The sequence below is a fragment of the Dendrobates tinctorius genome, unplaced genomic scaffold, assembly GCF_039654945.1.
Source record: "Dendrobates tinctorius isolate UK_male_01 unplaced genomic scaffold, ASM3965494v1 ptg000043l, whole genome shotgun sequence".
Classification (NCBI taxonomy): domain Eukaryota; kingdom Metazoa; phylum Chordata; class Amphibia; order Anura; family Dendrobatidae; genus Dendrobates; species Dendrobates tinctorius.
Window position 1 is genome coordinate 6387953 of NW_027361711.1, and position 26086 is coordinate 6414038.

At 42.5% G+C, this 26086-nt stretch overlaps 1 protein-coding gene across 1 annotated transcript; it reads left to right on the forward strand.

Moving 5' to 3' along the window:
* Positions 1-891: 891 nt before the first annotated feature.
* Positions 892-25717, forward strand: WASHC3 (WASH complex subunit 3). Its single transcript, XM_073575172.1, has 7 exons — positions 892-1126; positions 1543-1641; positions 3041-3106; positions 4087-4209; positions 11569-11685; positions 24900-24964; positions 25152-25717. The coding sequence occupies exons 1-7, from the start codon at positions 1076-1078 to the stop codon at positions 25228-25230; spliced, it is 600 nt and encodes a 199-aa protein (XP_073431273.1). The 5' UTR covers positions 892-1075; the 3' UTR covers positions 25231-25717.
* Positions 25718-26086: the final 369 nt, after the last annotated feature.

The following is a 26086-nucleotide window of genomic DNA, read 5'->3' on the forward strand; positions in this document are numbered from 1 at the left end:
TTATTAAGTTTTTTGTGTGCCGTATCTCTGTGATTTAAGGGCATAAAAATTCAAAGTTGGAAAATTGCGAACTTTTCAAAATTTTCGCCAAATTTCCGTTTTTCTCACAAATAAACGCAAGTTATTTGAATGAAATTTTACCACTAACATGAAGTACAATATGTCACGAGAAAACAATGTCAGAATCACCGGGATCAATGGAAGCGTTCCAGAGTTATGACCTCATAAAGGTACAGTGGTCAGAATTGTAAAAATTGGCCCGGTCATGAACGTGCAAACCACCCTTGGGGGTGAAGGGGTTAATATTTTTTGTTGAACTTTAAGGGTGTGTGCAGACGCTGCGGAATCCGGATTTTGCAAAAACCGCAGATAAACCGCAGGTCAAAAGACCTGCGGATTATCTGCGGTTTTACCATCTCCACAATGGTGGAGATAGGAACCTGCTGCGGATTCCGCAGAAAGAATTGACATGTCACTTCTTTCTGCGGTTTCAAAACCGCAGCAAATCCTCACGGATTTTTCCGCAACGTCTACACAGCGGGGTTTTTTTTACCATTCTTTTGAATGGTACTGTACACCGCAGCTAAAACTGCTGTGGGTCCGCAGCGTGTGCACATACCCTAATAACGCTCTGTATTTTTAGCATTAACTTCTCAGTAGTGCATATCCTGATTTTCCTTAATTTTGGAACGTTATACTCGGTCCTATATCCGTGTAACCCCATTTTTATATTCCATTTGTGGGTATTGGTCCAGTTTGTAGGTTTCTAAATCCCTCAGCATGTTCAGAATACGAAAAACCGGTTGGCTGGTGACTCGGCTGCAGCTTGTTAGCGACCTGTTGTCCGGCAGCTGCTGCTGACCCGCTCCCCTCACACACTGCCACTCACTGTGCCTGCACAGCCACACAGAGCTGCAGCGCCGCCCCTGAACCACGTGACTACTGCGCACACCACGTGACTACTGCGCACACCACGTGACTACTGCGCACACCACGTGACTGACTACTGCTCACATGCTCCTGTCACCTGACTGTCAGAGCGAGGAAGTGCTGCGGCTCACTCAGCCTCACAGGGATGGACGAGGATGGGCTGCCTATAGTTGGCTCTGGCATAGACCTCACTAAGGTGGGTGATTCCGGGGGGCATCACTGCAGGGGGATGCTACGTGCAGTCTATTGTTCCCTGTTATCAGCCACACTGGGGAGTAGCTCTATGGTTATACATGGCTCCATAAACCTTACTGACTGTGTGGCTGGAGCAGGAGTAGTCATGAAGGGGTTACTGGAACACGCTACTATACACAGGGGGTTTGGCAGTAGGACCCTCATTGATCAGGAGAATGGATGGGAGTCCTGGAGAAAGCCCGGCCCAGCTGATTGTAGAGCTCCTATAGAAGTGAATAGAGCGGTTTCTGTCCGCTGCCTGCTAGCAGAGGTCTACACTGGTAATGATCTCGTGTTCGGACTTTCCATCGCGCCGAATATCCTGCGTTCCCATCCACCGGTGCCGTGTAACAGCCTGTCCTCCTCCTCCATCTCCAGGTCCCGGCTATCCAGCAGAAGAGGACCGTCGCCTTCCTGAACCAGTTTGTGCTGCACACCGTTCAGTTTCTCAATCGCTTTTCTACAGTTTGTGAAGAGGTTTGTCACATTCCCCCTAATGGGGAGCGCTGGGCAGTGCTGGTGCCATCGGGTCAAATCTGACTAATGCAGTGTGAGATTAAAGCGAGATTCTGGCTCTCACCTATAACTAGGATGCTTGTGCTCCACTGCCGCTCCATCCATTAGCTGTGAAAAAGCAGAGTATGGAGAATGAAGTCCTGAGAGGTCGCGCATGCACACTGCTGCACCACTGTATCTAATTCTGGTGATGGCCCCAGAACCGCGCAGTCACACCCCACCCATAACTTGTTCCATAATAAATCTCCATCATCCCTAAGCAGCACAGGTGGATTTAAAAGGTCTGGGCTCTTTTTTTCATTATACTACTCGTGAACACTGAACTTTGGTACTTAAAGGGACCTGTTATGACCGTGCCAATCACCTTTAAAAATCATGTCAATGGTTTTCCTACAACCCCCTTTATATCATGATTCTTCTTGGCTACAAACCCTGCCAGTCTACTGTTTACTCGGCATCAGAATAAACCAAAACCGCATCCATGTAAGTCTAGATTGACACGTTCATATCTTGCCATCTGTGTGAAGGGCACTGACTTATTTCTCAAGTGTCCTCCTATAAAGGGGGGAGATTGGAGCTATTCACACTGGTAGTATACAGGGTGGGCCATTTATATGGAGACACCTGGGTGGGCCTTTATAAAGTTGGATCCAAAATGGCCACCATGGTCATCACCCATCTTGAAAAGTTTCCCCCCTCCCATATACTAATGTGCCACAAACATTAAGTTGATGTCACCAATCATTCCCATTTTATTTAGGTGTATCCATTTAAATGGCCCACCCAGGTGTATCCATATAAATGGCCCACCTTGTAGATGGATTCGCTGCTGTAATTACAAACCGGTGGGTGCCGTACCCCCTGCTGATTGCAGCTGACAGGAGAAGAACAACGGTAGTTTCTGACACCACCAACTAGATAAAAACTAAGTTTATTGAATCAAGTTAAAATTCCATAAAAGTTAAAAACCTCACCACCTTACAGGTTTCTGGCTTACCAAGACGCCCTTAATCATAGGAAAGTTCTCCTAGTTGCTTCATGGCTTTTAACAATGAATCTGTTAAAAATAGATGGAATTCTGAAGTACAAAGTACCAATATGTCTTCTGTGTCTGTGTGTTACCTGGTTTACATGGATCCTCAGATTTTAGTGTCCGAGTCTGATTCACAAAACAGATGAGAACAGGACCTGCTCTGGGCCTCACGGACAAACACTGAGGTGTGTATGGATAAATGAAACTATGGATCAGTGTGCTGTCTGAGAATAATAACCAGCCCTAGGACATGTCTCGTGGATGTCTGATCGCAGCTTACAAGATGCATAACCCTCTTCATCTCTTCTATTCTTGCCTGTGTTTCAGAAACTGTCTGCCCTTTCTCTTCGTATCCAGCAGATTGAAACAACCCTCAATATTTTAGATGCAAAGGTTTGTTAAAGCTAATATAATCTAGATCAAATATTTTTTTTTTATTAATTTTTGTCAATAGATTGATTTTATGTTGAACCTGTCCTCTGTTATATGCCAGAGCTGCATTTCCAATATTGTCATCGGACACAGCAGTTTAGCTGAGCTCTCGTAACGTGGGGGGCATGTAGTGTGGGGGCTGTTAGTTTTTGCACATCAAATTGCTGTAAAATGCTTGGTGTAGAGACTGTGCTTGGCGTGACAAGCTGTGTACACACCTAAATTCAAGATGGGCAGAATACAGGGAGATTTCAGCTCTGAAGCCTGCATGTCTGTGAATGTAACTAGGCACTGTAATACATTGTTACTGTACATGTTACTTGGCGTTTCCTTCCCAGGTATAATGCTAAATGAGTAGATTTAAAGGGTGCCCTGCCCTTTGGGGAACCTAAGATTTATGTAAATATATAAAGATCTAATACATTTCTCTACATGTCCATAATACTCAGCTGTTGCTCCCTATGCAGGATATGTGTTCCTGTAAACTGTGATCTGCAGTCCCATGTCAGAATTGCAGGAATGGAGCATTTTATTTTTCTATAGCCCTGTAAATACAATCTCCCATCCTAAAGGCCATTTTCTAATACGTTTATATTATGGAGCTGTGTTTATGCAGCACTGTGTCTTCTGCAGGATAGTCTCAATTATAGATGAGCAAATTAGTTCGTATTTTGGCCCCGAATCTCATTTTGACATATTCGGGCCATATTCAAACACTATTCGTGCTGAGTGTATGTCTATGATCGGTTCCGAACATATTCGGTAATTTCTACTCCCATTGACTCTAATGACGTTCCAGTATTGCAAAAACAATATTCGATTCCGATCGTATTCGGAACCGAATCCGAACAAATTCGCTCATCTCTAGTCCTGAGAGTCTTTCACCTAATAACAGGAGGTTTATTTGGGATGTTTTTCATATCACTGTTTCTTAATTTCAGCTTTCTTCTATTCCTGGCCTAGAAGATGTTAAAGTTGAAACGCAGTCATCCAGCAACATCGTCAATGGCAATTTGCAACCCCAGTCGGTCCCAGAATCTACTACAGATATACCACAGACAGAAGTAAGTGATATGGATTAGTATGTTGTGATCATGACATTGCTTGTATTAGGGGTAATAAGATTTTTATGAATATCCGTTGAGGTGGAGACCCTGTTTCAAATCTCGCTCTTCATCATCTGATGACACACTCAATTTGTTTAATGCCTCATTCAGACATCCGTGGATCTCGGTCAGAGCACGGACCACTAATGCACAGACAGGTCACAGCTTTCCCGACCCAAGCATGACAGTTTCACATATTTCTATGAAGCTGTCACGCTCGGGTCAGGAGAGGCGATATTCCCGATATGTGTTGTATATAAAAGCCGATCCATAAAGCAGGCTCAGGAGCTGATCCCGCACCATGTATGAATTGTGCAACAGGCACCTGTCTTTATCTGCAGTTTTCTGAGCTAGCTCCAATCACTGCAGTTAAACCTCAACCTTCTGCTAGTGCCAAGTTCTTCTATATTGTTATTAGTAATCCCCAAACATGGATTCAGAAGTACGGTAATCATGACGTTGACTGTACCCCAGAAATGCTTTCAGTTTTTACTAGCTCACTCTGTAAAAATAAGTTCTCACAAAGATGGGTCTCAGACTATAGCAACAGAAAGAAATGCCATACAAACAAAACCCTACTTTATTCGCCATTCCACTCACAAATAATTTTTTGTTTTGCAGTTATTTCATTTCAAGTTAGATAAAACCAAAGGAATGAGACAGATCATAACCTCGCATACGTGCAATTTGAAGGAGCACGTTCACATTATGGCCATTACTTAGACAAAGCCCAAATAAAAAAACAGAGATATATGCTGTAGTAAATAAATAGTAATAGTACATGAAAATCACTTGGGGTACTTAGTTAGTTATTTTGATAAAATGTAAAAGCCATCCCACCACGACAAGGTGTACACTATCGGGACGGTCAAATCATGTCTGAAAGTCCCCCTCTCGGCTTATACGCGAGTCATATACGCCAGGGGGTCGGCGGGGGAGCAGGGGTGTCAGATCGTTCTGAACCCCCCCGGCATGTCTCTGCAGCCCCTCCATTGCTCCCACAGTCTCAGGCTCCTTCCTTCAGTGGTCACGTGGTACCGCTCATTAAAGTCATGAATATGCGCATATTCATGACTTTAATGAGCGGTACCACGTGACCGCTGAAGGAAGGAAGGGAGACCATGGGAGAAGCAGGGCTGCAGAGACCGCGCCAAGAGTGGGTAAGTATATGCAGTATTCAACTGTCCCCATTCCAACGCTGCTCGCCGCTGTCTGCCGCGTCCTTTGTCAGTGACATTCAGGTAGCAGAGGGCGAGATGACGTGGTTAGTGCGCGCCGCGCCCTCTGCCTGAACAGTCACTGACAGAGGACCTGGCAGACAGCGGCGAGCAGCATTGGACCGGGGACACGTGAATATCTCAGGTGCCGGGGTCCTGAGCCAGTGGTGACACCGGCGCACCTGGCCCCCAGCGACAAGAGGTATGTCTTTTTTTTTTTTTTTTTTTTTTTTTTTTTTTATTTGCAGCAGCAGCATATGGGGGCATAATCTATGGAGCATCTTATGGGGCAGCATATGGGGCATAATCTTTGGAGCATCTTATGGGGGCAGCATATGGGGCATAATCTATAGAACATCTTATGGGGCCATAACCGTTATGGAGCAGCATATGGGGCATATTATTCTATGGAGTATCTTATTATTAACCTTTTTGCAGCATTATATGGGGTGTATTTTGTATGGAGCATCTTATGGGGCCATCATGGACTGTATGGAGCATTATATGGGGCTCCTGATTGGATATTCCAAAACATTTAACCTACTGATGTCTCAATTAATTTTACTTTTATTGGTATCTATTTTTATTTTTGAAATGTACCATTAGCTGCTGCATTTTCCACCCTAGGCTTATACGCAAGTCACAAACCAGACAGGCCTAAATGCTTCTGCAGTAATACAAGGTGCAGCGGACCCAAGTAAAATGGCAGCTGCACAGGTGCATAAATACCAAATGAAACAGCCAGCCTACAATCAGGGATTGGCCGTGTGGTACACCAGTGCAGAAGAAATCCGCATGTGGCAGTGTTCACACAGGGAATGCAGGGCTTCCGGTTCACAACCTCTTAGTAACACCATATAGGGGGGCTGCCCAGTGCCAACTAGAATGCATCCCGTGTGAACAGAGGCCACAAGTTTGCAGAACCATTTGGGCCCAACTGCACCCTGAAAGAAATATAAAAAGTGCACAAAAAACATATCAATATATGTAAGGTATTGGTTGATATTAAAGGGGTTGTCCGGGCTTTTCACATAATCTCAGTACATATCTGGGCTGCAGAATTATGACAATAAGTAATTTACTTTCTGTCACTAGTTTGCACTGTTTTCTAGATATTCTGAACAGAACGTCCAAGGGGGGGGGGTGTTATGGCATTGAAATGAGAACTGGTCGTAACCTCCTACTCTACTCCAAACATGCCCTCTATAGCAACAACCCCACCCTCCATAGCTACAGGCCCTCCTCGTCCACATGAAGAAGCCCTCCTCACACAGTAACAAATCCTCCCATACCACCCAGCTGCTCCTCCCCCCAGACACACGCTGAACAGTGATCTATGGAAAGTGAAACTAGTGAGGAGGGAAAATCGTCCTGTATTCTGGGACAGGCTGCTCCCATCAGTATTTGTGTCATTAGAGACACAGTGCTCACACATACACTGCACCAAATCTGCTGCTGTGTGAAGACATCAGTGACACAGAGCTGTCTCAGTCACACAGCAGAGGCTTTGTCACACAACAGATTACATCAGTGACTGCCATCCCCTGTGCAGATTAGAAGCTGCAGACCCCCATCACTGGCCATCACACAGTCTGTTCTCCCTGCTGCCAGCAGCCTGGGACAGTGAGGAAAGGAATTACTGATAATGAGTTATGTATTGAGAATGCTATTGAGAACTCTGCTAATAGAAGTGGAAAGGAAGAACAAAGACAAAAGAATCTAATTAATAAAAATATTGGAGAAAGAGAAACCAATCACAAACTAAAATGTTTCTATACTAATGCACAAAGCATGGGCAACAAACAAGGAGAATTGGAACTACTAACACAGGAAAAGAAATATGATGTCATTGGAATCACTGAAACTTGGTGGGACGATACACATGATTGGAATACAAGACTAGAAGGATACAACTTATTTGCAAGAAACAGACTTGATAAACGAGGAGGGGGTGTTGCATTGTATGTTAGAAACGCGTATATCTGCACAGAGATTGAAGCTTCAGAGACTGGGAGTTCTGTGGAAACTGTTTGGGTAAGAATACAAGGACAGAACAATGGAAAGGACACCATTGTAGGCATTTACTACAGGCCGCCTGTGCAAGCTGAAGATATGGATGAACTCTTTATGCATCAAATGGCCAAGTTCTCCAAAAAATATGACATAGTTGTCATGGGAGATTTCAACTATCCAGACATTTGTTGGGAATCTCTCTCAGGCAAAACTAACAGGTCAAGGAAATTCTTATCCTCTCTTGCTGACAACTTTATCTTCCAAAAGGTAGGGGAGAAAACAAGGGGAACTGCTACCTTGGATCTAATCCTTATAAACAGGGAGGAAATGGTTGAGGAGGTAAAAGTGGCTGGAACCCTAGGAGGTAGCGACCATGCTATTTTAGAATTTTGGATAACTAGAGGCGGAAGACCTGTGAAGACTCAGACGTCAAGGTTAGATTTCAGAAAGGCAGATTTTAAGGGATTCAGAAAGATAATTGGAGGGATCCAATGGCTGGATATCCTTAAAGACAAAAATGTCCAGGAAGGATGGGAAATCTTGAAAAATGAAATTCTCAAAGCACAGTTGTTAACAATTCCGAAAAGAGGGAAGAATAGGAAGCATTTAAGGAAACCAGGATGGGTGAACACAGAACTTAAGCACATGCTAAAAAGGAAGAAAAAAATGTTTATAAAATGGAAAGAGGGAGGCATATCTAAAGAAGAATATAATGCTGTCTGCAGAATCTGCAGGGCACAAATCAGATTATCTAAAGCTGAAAATGAATTGAGGCTTGCAAGAGATGTCAAAAGCAATAATAAAGGATTTTGGGGATATGTCAAAAGTAAAAGAAAAGTCAAAGATGCTATAGGATTTTTACAGGATGAAAATGATGAAATGGTAAGACAGGATGTTGAGAAGGCTGAACTTTTAAATTCTTATTTTGCATCTGTTTTCTCTCAGAAAGGAAATGTAACACCAACTGTTATTCACTGTCCTATTAAGGGAATAGAAGAATCCAGGATATCTATAAACAGAAAGATAGTGAGGAAACACTTAGCTAACCTAAATGAATTCAAGTCTCCAGGTCCAGATGAATTACACCCCAGAGTACTGAAGGAGATAGCAGAAGAAATTTCTGAACCACTCTCCATAATCTTTGAAAATTCTTGGAGAACAGGAGAAGTGCCAGAAGACTGGAGAAGAGCAAATGTTGTTCCTATCTTCAAAAAGGGGAAGAAGGTGGACCCAGGCAACTATAGGCCGGTGAGTCTGACTTCTATACCAGGAAAGATCTTTGAACAAATTATTAAACAACATGTAAGTCAATACCTGGATAAGAATGAAGTGATCAAACAGAGTCAGCATGGGTTTGTAACTAATAAGTCATGTCAGACTAACTTAATTTCCTTCTATGACGGTATCACTGATTGGGTGGATCAAGGAAATGCTGTAGATATAGTATATCTTGACTTCAGCAAAGCATTTGACAAAGTCTCTCATACAATCCTTATTGAAAAAATGACTAAGTATGGAATGGACAAGGCAACTGTTAGGTGGATTCATAGCTGGCTTAGTGATCGGACCCAAAGAGTGGTCGTAAATGGCTGCACATCCAGTTGGAAGAATGTCTCAAGTGGGGTACCACAGGGCTCTGTCCTGGGCCCTGTATTGTTCAACATCTTTATCAACGATTTAGATGAAGGAATTGAGGGTAAACTGATTAAATTTGCTGATGACACAAAGCTAGGAGGGATAGCTAATACTAGAGAAGAGAGAGAGAGGATTCAAAAAGATTTAAATAAACTGGAGAAGTGGGCAGTAACTAACAGAATGGTTTTTAACAGGGAGAAATGCAAAGTACTACATCTGGGCAATAAAAATGAAAAAAGCATATATAGAATGGGAGGAATAGGGCTAAGTGACAGCACATGTGAAAAAGACTTGGGTATACTAATAGATCACAGACTGAATATGAGTCAACAGTGTGATGCAGCAGCAAAAAAGGCAAATGCAGTTCTAGGATGTATTAACAGAAGCATACAGTCTAGATCACGTGAAGTCATTATTTCCCTCTACTCCTCTTTGGTCAGACCTCATCTGGAATATTGTGTCCAGTTTTGGGCCCCACATTTTAAAAAAGACATCAACAAACTGGAGCAAGTTCAGAAAAGAGCGACCAGAATGGTGACCGGTCTGCAAACCCTGTCTTATGAGGAAAGGTTGCAGGATTTGGGAATGTTTAGTTTGCAAAAGAGAAGACTGAAAGGAGACTTAATAGCTGTCTACAAATATCTAAAGGGCTGTCACATTGTAGAAGGATTAACTTTATTCTCATTTGCACAAGGAAAGACTAGAAGCAATGGGATGAAACTGAATGGGAGGAGACACAGATTAGATATTAGAAAAAACTTTTTGACAGTTAGAGTGATCAATGAGTGGAACAGGCTGCCACGAGAAGTGGTGAGTTCTCCTTCAATGGAAGTCTTCAAACAGAGGCTGGACAGACATCTGACTGGGATGATTTAGCGAATCCTGCTTTGAGCAGGGGGTTGGACCAGATGGCCCAGGAGGTCCCTTCCAACTCTACGATTCTATGATTCTATTGCAATCATGGAGTGGCCCAGAATACAGGACGATTTTCCCTCCTCCTCAATAGTTTCACTTTCCATAGATCACTGTTCAGCATGTGTCTGGGGGAGGAGCAGCTGGGTGGTCTGCTCTCTGCAGTGAGGCTGCTAGAGGGGAAGGATTTGTTACTGTGTGATGAGGGCATCTTCATGTGGACGGGGAGGGCCTGTAGCTATGGAGGGTGGGGTTGTTGCTATAGAGGGCATGTTTGGAGTAGAGTAGGAGGTTACGACCAGTAATCATTTCAATGCCATAACACACACCCCCCCCCCCCCCCCCCCCGGACGTTCGTTCTGTTCAGAATATCTAGAAAACTGTGCAAACTAGTGACATAAAGTAAATTACTTATTGTCATAATTCTGCAGCCCAGATATGTACTGAGATTATGTGAAAAGCCTGGACAACCCCTTTAAGACTTTAATATGGAAGCTGGCAAACTGCGTCAAAGTTCCTTACACTTGCCAGTCCTACTCTAACATGAAAACCTCAAAAAGAGGAAAAAATCCTCCAAAAAATTCAGACACAAACCAGACAGGCCTAAATGCATCTGCACTAATACAGGGTGCAGCGGACCCAAGTAAAATGGCAGCTGCACAGGTGCATAAATACCAAATGAAACAGCCAGCCTACAATCAGGGATTGGCCGTGTGGTACACCAGTGCAGAAGAAATCCGCATGTGGCAGTGTTCACACAGGGAATGCAGGGCTTCTGGTTCACAACCTCTTAGTAACACCATATAGGGGGGCTGCCCAGTGCCAACTAGAATGCATCCCTTGTGAACAGAGGCCACAAGTTTGCAGAACCATTTGGGCCCAACTGCACCCTGAAAGAAATATAAAAAGTGCACAAAAAACATATCAATATATGTAAGGTATTGGTTGATATTAAGGCCTTAATACGGAAGCTGGCAAACTGCGTCAAAGTTCCTTACACTTGCCAGTCCTACTCTGCTCTTTGTATGGAGCATCTTATGGGGCCTTCATGGAATTTATGGAGCATTATATGGGGCTCCTGATTGAACATGGATATTCAAAAACATTTAACCTACTGATGTCTCAATTAATTTTACTTTTATTGGTATCTATGTTTATTTTTTAAATTTACCATTAGCTGCTGCATTTTCCACCCTAGGCTTATACGCAAGTCAGTAAGTTTTCCCAGTTTTTTGTGGCAAAATTCGAGGGGTCGGCTTATACTCCAGTATATACGGTAAATAGTGTCTTGCAAAACTCTAAAATGGTCTGGAAAACAAGCCCTTATACATCTCATAGCCCTAAAAAAACAACAAAAAAAAATATATATCGGATAACTGGGAGAAACAACCAAAAGTGGCCATGTTGGAAAGGCGTTAATGAGAGCAATGTATTTGTAAACTGTTAAATTCCTCCTTTATATTCTATACCTGCAAAATATATCAATTTTGCCAATCTTTCTTTTCTCCTGTTGACAGTCTATATTGCTTGGGCTTTTTAGGTTATGCAGCAGAATTCCATAAATGATGCCTTACCGAAGGAAGGAGGACAGGCTGAAAATGTTCCCACTGTGGCAAAAGAACCAAGATACGCCAGATACCTGAAGATGGTCCAAGTGGTAATTTCTTTTTGTTAATAATTATGACAATAAAACTGATATGTGCGCTAATAGAGGTCCGCCACAAGATGATATTATTAACCCCTCTCCTACACCGGACTCTCTCCAGTGCTAAGCCCACATCTTTCCTGGCACATGTCAGCCGTTTTGAACAGCTGACGTGCCTGGAAAGGGTGGTATCGCGATCCACCTATGGCTATTAACCCGTTAAATGGCGCTGTGAAACTCTTAACAGCGGCATTTAACATGCTCTTCCGGCAACTGTGCCGGAAATCCGCCCGTCTTTGACACCACCTCCTCCCCGTCATGTGATCGCGGGTCACCGATGTGTTGGCATGACAACCAGAGTTCTGGAGACCTCTATAGTTGTCACTGCCGGATTGTTATGAGCGCCACCTGGTGGTCGGTGCTCTTAGCAGGCAAGATATCCTGCTACATACAGGTGATCTGATCATCGCCTTTATGTAGCAAAGCTGATTGGGTTATGGCAGCTTCTAGTCTCCCATTGAGACTATTGAAGCATGCCAAAAGTACAAAAAAAAGTTTTTAAAAATATAAAAAAAAATAAAAGTTCAAATCACCCCCCCACTTTCACCCCATTCAAAATAAAACAATAAAAAAAATCAAACATACACATATTTGGTATCACCGTTTTCAGAATCACCTAATCTATCAATAAAAATAAAGGATTAACCTGATCGCTAAACGGTGTAGCAAGGAAAAAAATCAAAACGCCACAACTACGTTTTTTGGTCACCGCAACATTGCATTCAAATGCAATAACAGGCGATCAAAAGATCGTATCTGCACCAAAATGCTATCATTAAAAATGTTGGCTCTGCACGCAAAAAATAAGCCCTCACCCGACTCGAGATCACGAAAAATGGAGATGCTACGGGTATCACAATGGCGCAATTTTTTTCCCCACTTAGATTAAAAAGAACCTAGACATATTTGGTGTCTATGAACTTGTAATGCCCTGGAGAATCAAAATGGCAGGTCAGTTTTAGCATTTAATGAACCTAGCAAAAAAAAAAAAAAAAAAAAACAAGTGTGGGATTGCACTTTTTTGCAGTTTCACCGCACTATTTTTTACTATTTCATCGATATTCTCTGGGATTTAATGCCCATTTACGGAATAGTATGTCAGACGCGATCAGCCGCACTCACGGGGGGAGCGTGGCTGATCGCGGCCGGGTGTCAGCTGATTCTCACAGCTGACACCCGGCATTAAGTTAACCCCCGTAATACTGCGCTGAAACATGATCGCAGCGTTCCAGGAGCAGGCAGATGGGCTGTCAGCTCTAGCAGCCCCTCTGCCTTTGGATCCCGATCGCTCCCATAGTAACTCGATGTCGTCATGACATCTTAATAATATAAAAAAGTATACACAAGGGGGCAGTACTATCCATTTCATAAGGGCATACTATTGCAGTGAATTGTGCTAACAAGTATATATTTCTCCAAAAAATACAGTGTATAACAAAAAATATATATTCATTTGTAAGGTGCATACAAATTAGTGAAGATTGTGTATCGATTCACTATAAGTGTACAACATAATTATACAAAATAAGAAAATGTACATAAAGTGCAAAATAGATAGGTACTAAAGTGCAATATTAGTGCAAAAAATAGTGAACACCACACGTGTCACTGCATAGATGTACCACATAAATAATGGGAATAATACCCAATCGCACCAATAGGTGTCAGTATGTGTGTAGTATATATCATAGACCAGGGAAACTTCAAAAATGCAGAGTGAGACATCAAAAAAGTAAGAATAGAGTACAACTTGCAAGCTACACTCTACCTGGTCGCCTTGGATAGCCGTCCTCCCCAACACGTGTTTCGACCCTTCACCAAACAAAAAGTGGAATAACACGCGATCAAAAAGACGGATATAAATAGACATGGTACTGCAGAAAACCTCATCTTGCCTTGCAAAAAAACAAGCTGCCATGCAGCTCCATCCCCGGAACAATATAAAAGTTATAGTTCTCAGAATAAAGCGATGCAAAAATAATTATTTTATTGTATAAAAGCGCCAAAACATAAAAAAAATGATTTAAATGAGGTATCTCTGTCATCGTACGGACTCGAAGAGTAAAACTGCTTTTTTTACCACGCAGAACGGTATAAACGTCCCCCCCAAAAGAAATTCATGAATTGCTGGTTTTTGTTCATTCTGGCTCCCAAAAATTGGAATTATTATTTATTTATATAACATCATTGATTCCATGGTGCTGTACATAAGGGGTTACATACAAATTACAGATATCACTTACAGTAAACAAACTAACAATCATAGACTGATACAGAGGGGAGAGGACCCTGCCCTTTCAGGCTTACATTCTACAGGATGGTGGGGAAGGAGACAGTAGGTTGGGGGGTTGCTTCAGTGATGGGGAGAGGGTAGCTCCATTAGTGGTGAGGAGGCAGCGGGGATCATTGCAGGCTAAATAAAAAAAATTTCAATTCAGCTTCCAAATTAAAAACAGAAAGTAGCGGACAAGCCGGACCAATCATTGCAGGCTATAAGCTTTCCTGAAGAGATGGGTTTTCAGGTTCCGTCCTGAAGGATCCGAGTGTGGTTGATAGTCGGACGTGTTGAGGCAAAGAATTTCAGAGGATGGGGGATGTTCGGAAGAAGTCTTGGAAGCTGTTGCGTGAGAAGCGAATAAGTGTGGAGGCGAGAAGGAGGTCTTGAGAGGACCGGAGATTACGTGAGGGAAGATATCGGGAGATTAGTTCAGAGATATATGGAGGAGACAGGTTATAGATGGCCTTGTAGGTCAGTATTAGTCATTTGAATTGGATACGCTGAAGGAATGGGAGCCAGTGAAGAGATTTGCAGAGGTGAGAAGCTGAGGAGTAGCGAGGAGAGAGATGAATTAGTCGGGCAGCAGAGTTAAGGATGGACTGGAGAGGTGCGAGGGTGTTAGCAGGGAGGCCACAGAAAAGGATGTTGCAATAGTCGAGGCGGGAGATGATGAGGGCATGCACAAGCATTTTAGTAGATTGAGGGTTGAGGAAGGGACGGATTCTGGAAATATTTTTGAGCTGGAGGCGACAGGAGGTGGAGAGCGCTTGGATGTGCGGTTTGAAGGACAGTGCAGAGTCAAGGGTTACTGTTATGAATGGGTCACCGAGGAGGATGGCAGGAACAGGCTAAGCCACCAGAAGACCAGAGAGGTTGGTAACTAAGCGGATTGCAGACCCCTGATCCTATCAACACAACTAGCAGTAGCCGTGGAGCGTTCATACGATGCCCTAGACGCTTCCTCACAGCCGGAGAACTAACCAAGCCTAAAGACAGAAAGGTGAAATCTAAACTGCCCTGGAGCAGATCCCCAAAGGAATAGACAGCCCCCAAACATATATTGTCGGTGAGACAAGATGAGACACAAACACAGTGTGGTGTAGTGACCACTGTGTCCACTAGGGGGCGCTGTATGGATGTCCCAGGAGAGTGGATGAATGGCAAGATACTGAATGACCGTTATGTATCTCAAGGTGGGTGGCCTTGAGATGGAGACTTATGTATGTGTGTGGATCAGCAGTGACATTGCTGAGGTGTTGCTTCAATGTGTCAGGGAGAAGTCTCCAGGTAATTAGAGAGATGGGCGGACGTGGTTACCTACAAACCCACCCAGGGGGTGTGTTTAAAGAACACTGTTGTAAAGAGTGTGTAAATGCTTGAAGGACCTGTGATGAGGTCAGAGTCATGTGACCTGGTGGGCATGGCTATGGACCATATAATGTGGCCAGGGTAGGTCACATGGGGTGAATGCTGGGACCCAATTGGTCCAGTGTGGAAGGTCCCGCTGAGATGGAGCTTCCTGGCTAACAGCCTGTGGAGGGGCTGTGGTGAATTGCTGCACGTGTCTGAGAGTTCCCAGAGGAGGGAATGAACGTCTGCAGTAAGCTGAAGCAGCCATGAGTAGACCCGGACGTGGGTGAGATAAATGAGGCTGAGAGCCTGTATGCTGGACATTGTACAACCTGTGTGAACACAGGGTTTAGAGAGTGAAGCTATAATGGACGCTCTGCTGTTTATATGCTGTTGCATATTGCTTTGGTTTATGATGATGAATAAGGCTGGTTTCACACTTGCGTTTTTTTGCGCTGTATTTTAGCGCAAAAAAAGCATGCGCTTTTTTCCCTATATTTTGCATGGGATGCGCTTATGTGCGCATACACATGCTTTTGTATGCGTTTTTACGCGCATGCGTTTTTTTGTGGTGTGCGCTCGGGCGCACAAAATGCATCCTGTTGCATTTTTTGAGCGTCCGACTTGCCTCAAAAAAACGCATGCGCACGCAATGCGTTTTTTTGCAGCAAGACACCCATTATAAGCATATGGGTACGCATATGCGCATTGGCATGCTCATGTATGCATTTTATTGCGCATGCGTTTTTTTGTTGACCATTGGTTAGACAATGGAAATTAGGGGTTTGGGTTAGGGTTAGTTAAGGGGGGTTAGGGTTAGGATGGTTTGGTTAAGGGTTTGGGTTAGGGTTAGTAGGGTTTGGTTAAGGGTTAGGGTTAGTATGGTATGGTTTGGTTAAGGGTTAGGTTCAGGGTTAGGGTATGGTTTGGTTAAGGGTTAGGGTATGGTTTGGTTAAGGGTTAGGGTTAGTAAAGTCATGGTTTAGGTTAGTGTGAGGGGCCAACTAATGTTGGAAAAAAACGCAAACGCGGAAAAAACGCATACAAACGCATAAAAACGCTGCATTTTTTTCATGCATGCTCATAAAAATGCTTGAAAAAAACGCAGCATTTGTATGCGTTTTTTCCATGCGTTTTTTTGCAGGAAAAACGCGCTGCAAAACAAAGCAAGTGTGAAAGTAGCCTAAACCTCATGGACTATACTGCTTTATGAAAACCCGTGCTGGATCTGGTTTTGTGGCGGCTAAGCGTGAGTCCCCTAACTAAATGACAGCGCTGCCTCACAACAGGCACTGAGCAAACGGTGGGGCCAAAGCTGTCTAGACAGGACAGAAAAATACTGTCTGCAATCATGCACAAAACCCTAAAAAAGTCCAACACTTCTGATATACAAAAAACCTGAACTCCGAGCAAGGGAATTCACAACAGGTTATTCCGAGGCAGCGGATCTCTGGTACGGTGGAAAGCGTGATGTCGTCAATTGTTATAATAAATAAAAAGTGATCAAAAAATGTCATGTGCCCGAAAATTTTACCAATAAAAACGTCAACTCGTTCTGCAAAAAACAGACTTCACTTGACTCTGTGGGCCAAAATATGGAAAAATTATAGCTCTTAAAATGTTCGGGTTAGGGTTGGGCTAAACTTAGGGTTCGGGTTGGGGCTAAAAATTAGGGTTAGGGCTAAAGTTAGGGTTGAGGTTGGGATTAGGGTTAGGGGTATGTTGGGGTTAGGGATGGAGTTTGAATTGGGGTGTTTCCACTATTTAGGCACATCTGGGGCTCTCCAAACACAATATGCATCTGATTTCAATTCCAGCTGATTCTGCGTTGAAATCGAAAAAGTCAAACGGTACTCCTTCCTTTCCGAGCTCTGCAATGCGCCCAAACAGTGGTTTACCCCCCAAACTTTTGGGGTCCAATTTCTCCTGTTACCCTTGGGAAAATAAAACAAATTGGATCTGAAGTAAATTTTTTTTGATAATATATATATATTTTAAACATTCCAAAAACTCCTGTGAAGCTCCTGAAGGGTTAATAAACTTATTGACTGTGGTTTTGAGCACCTTTAGGGGTTTCAGTTTTTAGAATGGTGTCACTTTTGGGTATTTTCTATCATATAGACCCCTCAAAATGACTTCAAATGTGATGTGGTCCCTAAAAAAAAAATATGATGTTGTAAAAATGAGAAATCGCTGGTCTAATTTTAACCCTTATAACTTCCTAACAAAAAAAATTTGGTTCCAAAATTGTGCTGCTGTAAAGTAGACATGTGGGAAATGTTATTTATTAACTATTTTGTATTACTTGTTTCTCTGTTTTAAGGGCAGGAAATTTCAAAGTAGTAAAATTGCTAAATTTTCGCCCAGTTTCCGTTTTTTTTCACAAATAAACGTAAGTCGTATCAAAGAAATTTTACCACTATCAGAAAGTACAATATATCATGAGAAAACATTGCCAGAATCAAGGGGATCCATGGAAGCGTTCCAGAGTTATTGCCTCATAAAGGGACAGTGGTCAGAAATGTAAAAATTGGCCTGGTCATTAACATGCAAATCACCGTTGGGGGTTAAGGGGTTAATGGCATCAGATCACAGAATACACTATACTAGTCCATTTTCTGGAGAAGAATAGAACAAGAAATAGCCAATGGCTCCTGTACCCATCCATAAATTGGATGGACAGCCAGACAGTGATTTTTGCAATTTTTTAGACTGGCCCGATTGTAACAGCTGTCTAAACTCACCCTTAGTTTAATTTCCAGCAGCTCTAACTTGCCATATATCCACATGACCGGTGCCACCAGTCACTGACCTTAGCAGTAACGTTAACAAATACTGGTGAGTCTGCAGTGGTCACCTGGATGTACGATGTGACCGAAAATTGATGGGGTCCATCAGCACTGGGAATTTGGGGGATTTAACAGGATAATTTTTTTTTAAATTTTATTTAACGGAATCTGTCATGTATTAATGCTGTCTGAACCACAGATAGCATGAATCAGTGGGTATGTATATGCATAGAGAGACATCTGCCAGCAAGCTTTTTGCTATGTAATCTGATAGCACCATGATGTAGGGAAAGACAGCCTGATTACAGTGATGTCAATTACTTGGCTATGTTTTACTGTTTCAATACAATCAGTGTTTTATCATCACAAAATTATCACTACAAGACAGCTGCCTTATGCTTTGTAGCACTGATTAGCAGCTTTATGTCAATATACATTGTAAACAGATGCTGTGGAGACACGGGGGAGGGGGTTTGGCGGGCACCCTGGTCCGCTAGCTGAAACCGCATGGACCAGGGGTTATTCCACTGAACGCCCGCTCTCCTTTTAACGTGGGTGTAACGCTACTCAGACAATACAGGGTGAGGGTAAATCAATGTGGCAATACTTTATTGAACCACAAAACGGGCATACAATATGTACAACAGTCCCAGAAAAATACCCCAATATGGTGCACGTTAGAGTCTCACCCTTCTGCTGACTCGCCAGGATAAGAGCAGCTGTTACTTCAGAGCTTCCAGGGTCAACTACTCCGCCTCTGGCACGCATAGAGGAGGTAACGATAAGCTTAGGAAGATGACAGTCTCTTCAGGTACAAGTCCAGTTGAACGGAGGCTCACAACCTGGCTTCTCTGAACATCTCCATGGAGCCAGGCGACCGGTGGGTCCCATTGCTTGCTTTCACAAACGTATCCATTGGTTCAGCTACTGTCAGTGGAGCAGATCTGTATTCTTCCAGCTGGGGCCGAGGTCCCGTATGCTGGCATCATGTAGAATGACAAATCTGTGTCCCTCGTGTTGGAGCCATGATGTCTTGGCTGCAGTCCTGTAGCATCTCTGGCTGTTTGGATGTCTTGGCTGAAACTCTGGCTCTCTTACAGAGGTATATAACCTCGTTTTATCGTTAAAAAGTGTCCTTCAATCCAGAATTCACAAATAAGGGGCAGAATAGTGAAGACCATAGATTATGTAATCTATTTGCATAGTTTTCCTCCTCAGTTTTGGAAGTCAACAAGCTAGCTGGCCTGGACAATGTGTAATTAGCATATCAGCAAAAAATAACTAGTTATCAAGGAAAAGAGCACAATATAGTACATCAAATGTCGACTTACAAGTCAATATTACAGGCTTACAGTAACAAAAGTCTGTTTTCTTGACCAACCAGAAAGAAACAAATTCAAAAGTCAACATATAGATAAGTCTATTCCTCCTGGCTTGCTGAAAATAGATGTCTGGTTAATTAAGATACAGTGTTGTGTCTTCAAAGATGCTAATCAGTTGTGTGGGGAGTTACTTTATGCACATCTTTCAGAGCTCTGCTAGAGCTGCAGCAGAGAAAACTGATTATTTAAGCGGTTTCTCTGTCCTCCACTCATTACCTGTAGTAATGGCACCTGTTTGAACATGTTATCAGTATAAAAGACACCTGTCAACAGCCTTAATAAGTCACACTCCAAATTCCACTATAGTGAAGACCAAAGAAGAGTCGAAGGACACCAGAAACAAAATTGAAGCCCTGCAATAGGCTGGGAAAACTGAATCTTCAATAGGCAAGCAGCTTAGTGTGATGAAATCAACTGTGAGAGCAATAGTAATAAAATTGATGACATACAAGACCACTGATAATCTTCCTCGATCTGGGGCTCCACGCAAGATCTCAACCCATGGGGTCAAAATGATCACAACAATGGTGACCAAAATTCCCAGAACCACAGGGGGGACCTAGTGAATGACCTGCATAGAACTGGGATCACCATAACCAAGGCTAAAATCAGTAACACACTACACCGCCAGGGACTCTGGAGTACCAGATGTGTCCCCCTGCTTAAGCCAGTACATGTCCGAGCCCGCCTCAAGTTTGCAAGAGAGCATTTGTGTTATCCAGAAGAGTATTGGGAAAATGTCATATGGTCTCATGAAACCAAACTAGAACTGTTTAGGAGAAACAAAACTTGTCGTGTTTGGAGGAGACAGAATGCTGAGTTGCATCCAAAGATCACCATACCTACTGTGAAGCATGGGGGTAGCAACATCATGCTTTGGGGCTGTTTCTTTGAAAAGGGACCAGGACGACTGATCCATGTACATGTAAGAATGAATGAGGCCATGTATTGTGTGATTTTGAGTGCAAACCTCCTTCCATCAGCAAGGGCATTGAAGATGAAACTTGGATGGGTCTTTCAGCATGATAATAATCCCAAGCCCACTGCCAGGGCAACGAAGGAGTGACTTTGTAAGAAGCATATGAGGGTCCTGGAGTGGCCTAGCCAGTCTTCAGATATCGACCCCATAGAAAAGATTTGAAGTCCGTTTTGGCCAGCGACAGGCCCAAAACATCACTGCAGGAGATCTGCGTGGAGGAATGGGCCAACATACCACCAACAGTGTGTGCAACCTTGTGAAAACTTACAGAAAATGTTGACCTCTGCCATTGCAAACAAAGGATATATAACAAAATATTGAGATTAACTTTTGTTATTGACCAAATACTTATTTTCCACCATCATTTGAAAAATAAATCTTGCCAAATCAGACAAGGTGATTTTCTGGAATTGTTTTCTCATTTTGACTCTCATAGTTGTGGTCTACTTATGATGTCAATTACAGGCCTCTCTCATCTTTTTTCGTGGGAGAACTTGCACAATTGGTGGCTGACTAAATACTTTTTTTCCCCACTGTATATTATTGCTAGGATCAAGGTTTTTGTCCTTACATCATGCTGCTGTCGGATTACATATCAGCCTGCTAAAATTACCTTTAACCCCTTCACCCCCAGCCTGTTTTCACTTTAATGACCCGGCCACTTCTGACCTGTGTCACTTTATGTGGTTATAACTCTGGATCTCCTCAACAAATTCTGAGATTTTGGTGTTTTTTTTTCGTGACATATTATATACTTCTTGATGGTGGTAAAAATGTGTTTGATATGACTTGCGTTTATTTGTGAAAATATCGGAAATTTAGCAAACATTTAACCATTTTAAAACTTAATTTTTTTCCACACAAAGTGGTTAATTAACATTTCCCACATGTTTATTTCACATCTGCATCATTTTTAAACATTTTTTTTTTATTAGTAAGTTATAAGTGTTAAAAGTTCACCAGAGATTTTCTCAGTTTTCCAACAAAATTTACAAAAACATTTTTTAGGAACCACATTACACTTGAAGTGACTTTGAGGAACCTATGTGACAGAAAATACCACAAAGTGACACCATTGAAAAAATTGTACTCCACAAAGTGCTCAAAGCCACATTCAAGAAATGTATTATCTTTTCAGGTGCTTCACAGGAATTGAAGCAATGTGGAAGAAAAAAATGAATATTTTACTTTTTTAACAAAAATGTTACTTAAGGCTAGTTTCACATTAGTGTTTTTTAGCGCTGCGCTTTGTGCGCAATAGAAACGCATGCATCGTGTTTTGCATGTGTTAGCTTTTTTTAGGCGCATGCGTTTTAACCAGTTTGTAGCCATGTTAACGCTTAAAACGCATGCGATTTTAAACGCAGGTGTGCGCATGGCCATCCGCATGCCTGTGTTCCCATAGACTGTAATGTGATTTTTTTTTTTTTGGCGCCTTCCATGCGCTAGCATGCGCATGCGTTTTTTTGACACAGGTTGGATGGACCAAAAATGCAACAGGTTGTGTTCGGCGCGCCTAGGCGCACACTACAAAAATGCATGCGCACGCAAACGCTAGACCATGCGCCCCCATGTTAAACATAGGGGCGCATGGACACGCATGATGCACTACGCTAAAAAAACGCTAATGTGAAACCAAGCCTTAGCCTCACATTTTTTATTTTTGCAAGGGTAACGAGAAAATGGATCATTAATCTTGTTGTACAGTTTCTCGTAAGCATTCTGATACTCTTTTTGTGGGAGGGAAACTGTTTTGGCGCACAGCAGGGCTCGAAAAGGAAGGAGCACCATTTGACTTTCTTAACGCAAAATTGGCTGGAATCAAGAGTGGAGTGGATGTCGTGTGTGTGTGGTGAGCCCCTGATGTGCCTAAACAGTTGAAACCCCCACAAGTGACCCTATTTTGGAAATTAAAGGAATTTTTCTAGATGTGTGGCGAGTACCTTGAAACCCTAGATGCTTCACAGATGTTTATAATGTAGAGCCATGAAAATATAAAAAAAATCACATTTCCCCTACAAAAATGTTTTGACCCACAAATTTTTTTTTCACAAGGGTTACAGAAGAAAATAGACCCTAAAATACCCCATATGTGTGGGAAAAATACTGTTTGTGTGCATGGCAGGGCTCAGAAAGGAAAGATTGATGTTTTGGAATACAGACTTTGATGAAATGATCTGCGTCTCCGCGAAACATGCAGGCGAGGGAACATATTTTTCGAACATGCCAAAGTCACTCAACTCCCAAGCATGCTCGGATAACACTTTAGCCAAGCATGTTCACTCATCACTATTAAGTACTACAAGATTTTTCCACTACAATTCTGAAACTACAATTCCTAATCGGACATTGGTAAAAAAAAAAATAATTACTGAACGCCCGCAACTGACACTAATCCTGACTATACTCAGTAAGAGATACGGTAGTAGATGACGATTACTACAGTACTACACTTTTTTTTTTTTTTTTGCTGTTCTAGTACCGATCATAGCTGGACTTCAGTGTTTCATGCAATTTAATTTGCCAAAAAACTGAATGAAATTGCTGTGATTGGCTATTCAAAATTTAATAGCAAATCTCAGCAATTGTAGTTGCTGAGAGGCAGCAAAACCCTGGTGACAGTGAGCACAGGTGCCCTGCTGTCATAAATGGGCACCTTCATGTGATTACCGTGCCTTTAGTCGCAGTGTCGCATGATCACCAGGACATATCCCTATGTCCTAGGTCGGGAACTCCTTCCCAACCAGGATTATTATGATTTATCACCATTGATTCCATGGTGCAGGCTTACATTCTACAGAATGGTGGGGAAGGAGACAGTAGGTTGGGCGGTTGCAGCAGCTCCGGTGATGGTGAGGCGGTAGCTCCGGTAATGTTGAGGAGGCAGCGGGGTCATTGCAGGCTGTAAGCTTTATTGAAGAGGTGGGTTTTCAAGTTCCGTCAGAAGGATCCGAATGTGGTTGATAGTCGGACGTGTTGAGGCACAGAATTCCTGAGGAAGGGGGATATTTGGGAGAAGTCTTGGAAGCGGTTGGGTGAGGAGCGAATAAGTGTGAAGGAGGTCTTGGGAAGACCGGAGATTACTTGAGGTAAGGTATCAGGAGATTAGTTCAGAGATATATGGAAGAGACAGGTTATAGATGGCTTTGTAGGTCAGTATTTGTAATTTGAACTGGATACGCTGAGGGAATGGGAGTCAGTGAAGAGATTTGCAGAGGGGAGAAGCGGAGGAGTAGCGAGGAGAGAGATGAATTAGTCGGGCGGCAAAATTAAGGATGGACTGGAGAGGTGCGAGGGTTTTAGCAGGGAGGCCACAGAAAAAGATGTTGCAGTAGACGAGGCGGAAGATGATGAGGGCATGCACAAGCCTTTTAGTAGTTTGAGTGTTGAGGAAGGGACGGATTCTGGAAATATTTTTCAGCTAGAGATGACAGGAGGTGGAAAGAGCTTGGATGTGTGGTTTGAAGGACAGAGCAGAGTCAAGGGTTACTCTAAGGCAGTGAACTTCCAGGACGGGGGGAAGCGTGATATCATTTATTGTGATAGATCAAGTAAGGAAGATCTGTGAGATGTAGGAAACATGAAGAGTATGTTCAGGGTGTATGTTTGTGAAGAGGTAAAGTCATAGGAATGGGAAGAAGCCGCTGAGGTTCTGTCTAGTTCTAGGTGGCTGCAACAAAAATTCCCTACCTGGCATTTAATGTGTGTTCTCTGAAATGCCTCATTGTTTCACAGTATACCATACAAGGCTGGAATAGCGCAGCCAGACTCTGAATTATGCTATCTATGGTTTGCGCAACGTAAATCGGATGACCAGTTTTTATTAAAAATCCAGCTGTTAACCATTTTATTTGTGGTGCCAGACAACACCATGTAAAGTGTTCCTTTAATTGAAATTAATTTTAATTTTGCAATATAGTTCATTAGCAGTGTTCTCCTCCTTTGTAAGATCCAGGAGGACAGACATCCATTCCTGCACATAAATGTTACCTACAGTAAAGTTCTTGACGCAGACAGAGGCCTGTGCACTCTTCTTCAGACATCCATATCCATCATAAAGCATGACTGCCACTCCAAATGTAATTCTTACAGGTTTTCTGCTGGATATAGATGCCGGGAAACAAAGAATGAGGCTCATTCATGGCAAGTCATAGCTTCTGATAGGGATTAGCTCCTGTGTCTGGAATATGCTTGCTGCTGGTTGATGGGGGTCTTGGAGGTAGAACCCTCACTATGCTAAGGATATCCATCAATGGATATTCCTGTAATCCCCTCTTACCGTGGACTTGGGTACTTCTGTCTTTATTTTTGTTCAGTGGTTGATTTGTTGTTCCCATGCATAATCATGTATGGGTATGGTTGATATTGAAGCCTATTTTGTCTTATAGGGGGTCCCTGTGATGGCTATTCGAAATAAAATGATTTCTGAAGGACTAAACCCTGATCTTTTAGAGTGAGTATTATAATTCTTGTTTTCCCTTATTGTTCGCTGTTTTAATGTTCTTAAAGATTCAAGGTGATCCAGCCACATCCCACTGAATCCTGGCGATCGCTTGATGGTCCCCATGTTTCTGGTCTGTGTTTTTCAGTTCAGATAAATTGATTGTAGTGGAACGTAAAATGTCCATGCTTGTTTCCAGGACTCCCGATGCCCCAGTCCCAGATGGTGACGTTGCACTTGAAGACAGCTCTGACAGTGAATCGTCGTTCAGTGACTGAAGAGACTGATATCTGCTATACTGTCCTTCTCTGGAATGTATATTAGGCTGGACTTTATATGTTTATAGAAGAACCTAGTGACCAATATGTAAAAGTTGCACTGCACGACTAGTCCAGTGTGGGTATACAAAGGACTAAACCATGGAAGATAACAGTGTAGGCATGGATTCCTAATACTATTTATCACTCATGTCTCATTCATCTCAGTTGTACAATTATCCAGCACCCTAGCCTTTACATACCTGTGTAATGTCCCTTAGATTTATTATACAAGAAACGAATTAGTGGAACTTGTAGGTTGTTTTTTATTTTTACTAACTGTTGTTGGTGATAATCTGTAAATAGGCTGAGAAAGAAAGCCTTTCTGTGAAGGAAAAAATTAGATGAATTGTTTAAGATACTAACAATAATTCTGCTGGTGTTCCAGGACTTTTTTTGTATTAACTACTGCACATAAATTTACTAATAAATGCCATTTTGTGCAATATTTTCATGGCTTATTTATTTGTGTATACAGTAACTCCTTTTTTGTTCTTTCTGAATAGAAATGGAGTTGTTGGGGTTTTTTTTGCTCCCATCTATGCAGTAGTCTGTGTCCCACTTCTATGGTAAATTTTTCTGTTAGCTATCTACTATGTTTTGTTTTACAAGGGCATTTTGCAAATAAATATATATTGTTGGATACTTTTTTTTGCTTTAGTTTTACAAGTTAAGGCTACTTTCACATTAGCGTTGCGCGACGCACGTTGCAATGCGTCGTTTTGGAGAAAAAACGCATCCTGCAAAGTTGCCTGCAGGATGTGTTTTTTCTCCATAGACTTGCATTTGCGACGTATGGCCACACGTCACATCCGTC

Coding starts and splice junctions, on each gene's coding strand:
- WASHC3 (XM_073575172.1), top strand. CDS start 1,076: ATGGACGAGGATGGGCTGCCTATAGTTGGCTCTGGCATAGACCTCACT. Junction 1,642..3,040: donor TTTCTACAGTTTGTGAAGAG/GTTTGTCACATT, acceptor CCTGTGTTTCAG/AAACTGTCTGCCCTTTCTCT. Junction 4,210..11,568: donor CAGATATACCACAGACAGAA/GTAAGTGATATG, acceptor TGGGCTTTTTAG/GTTATGCAGCAGAATTCCAT.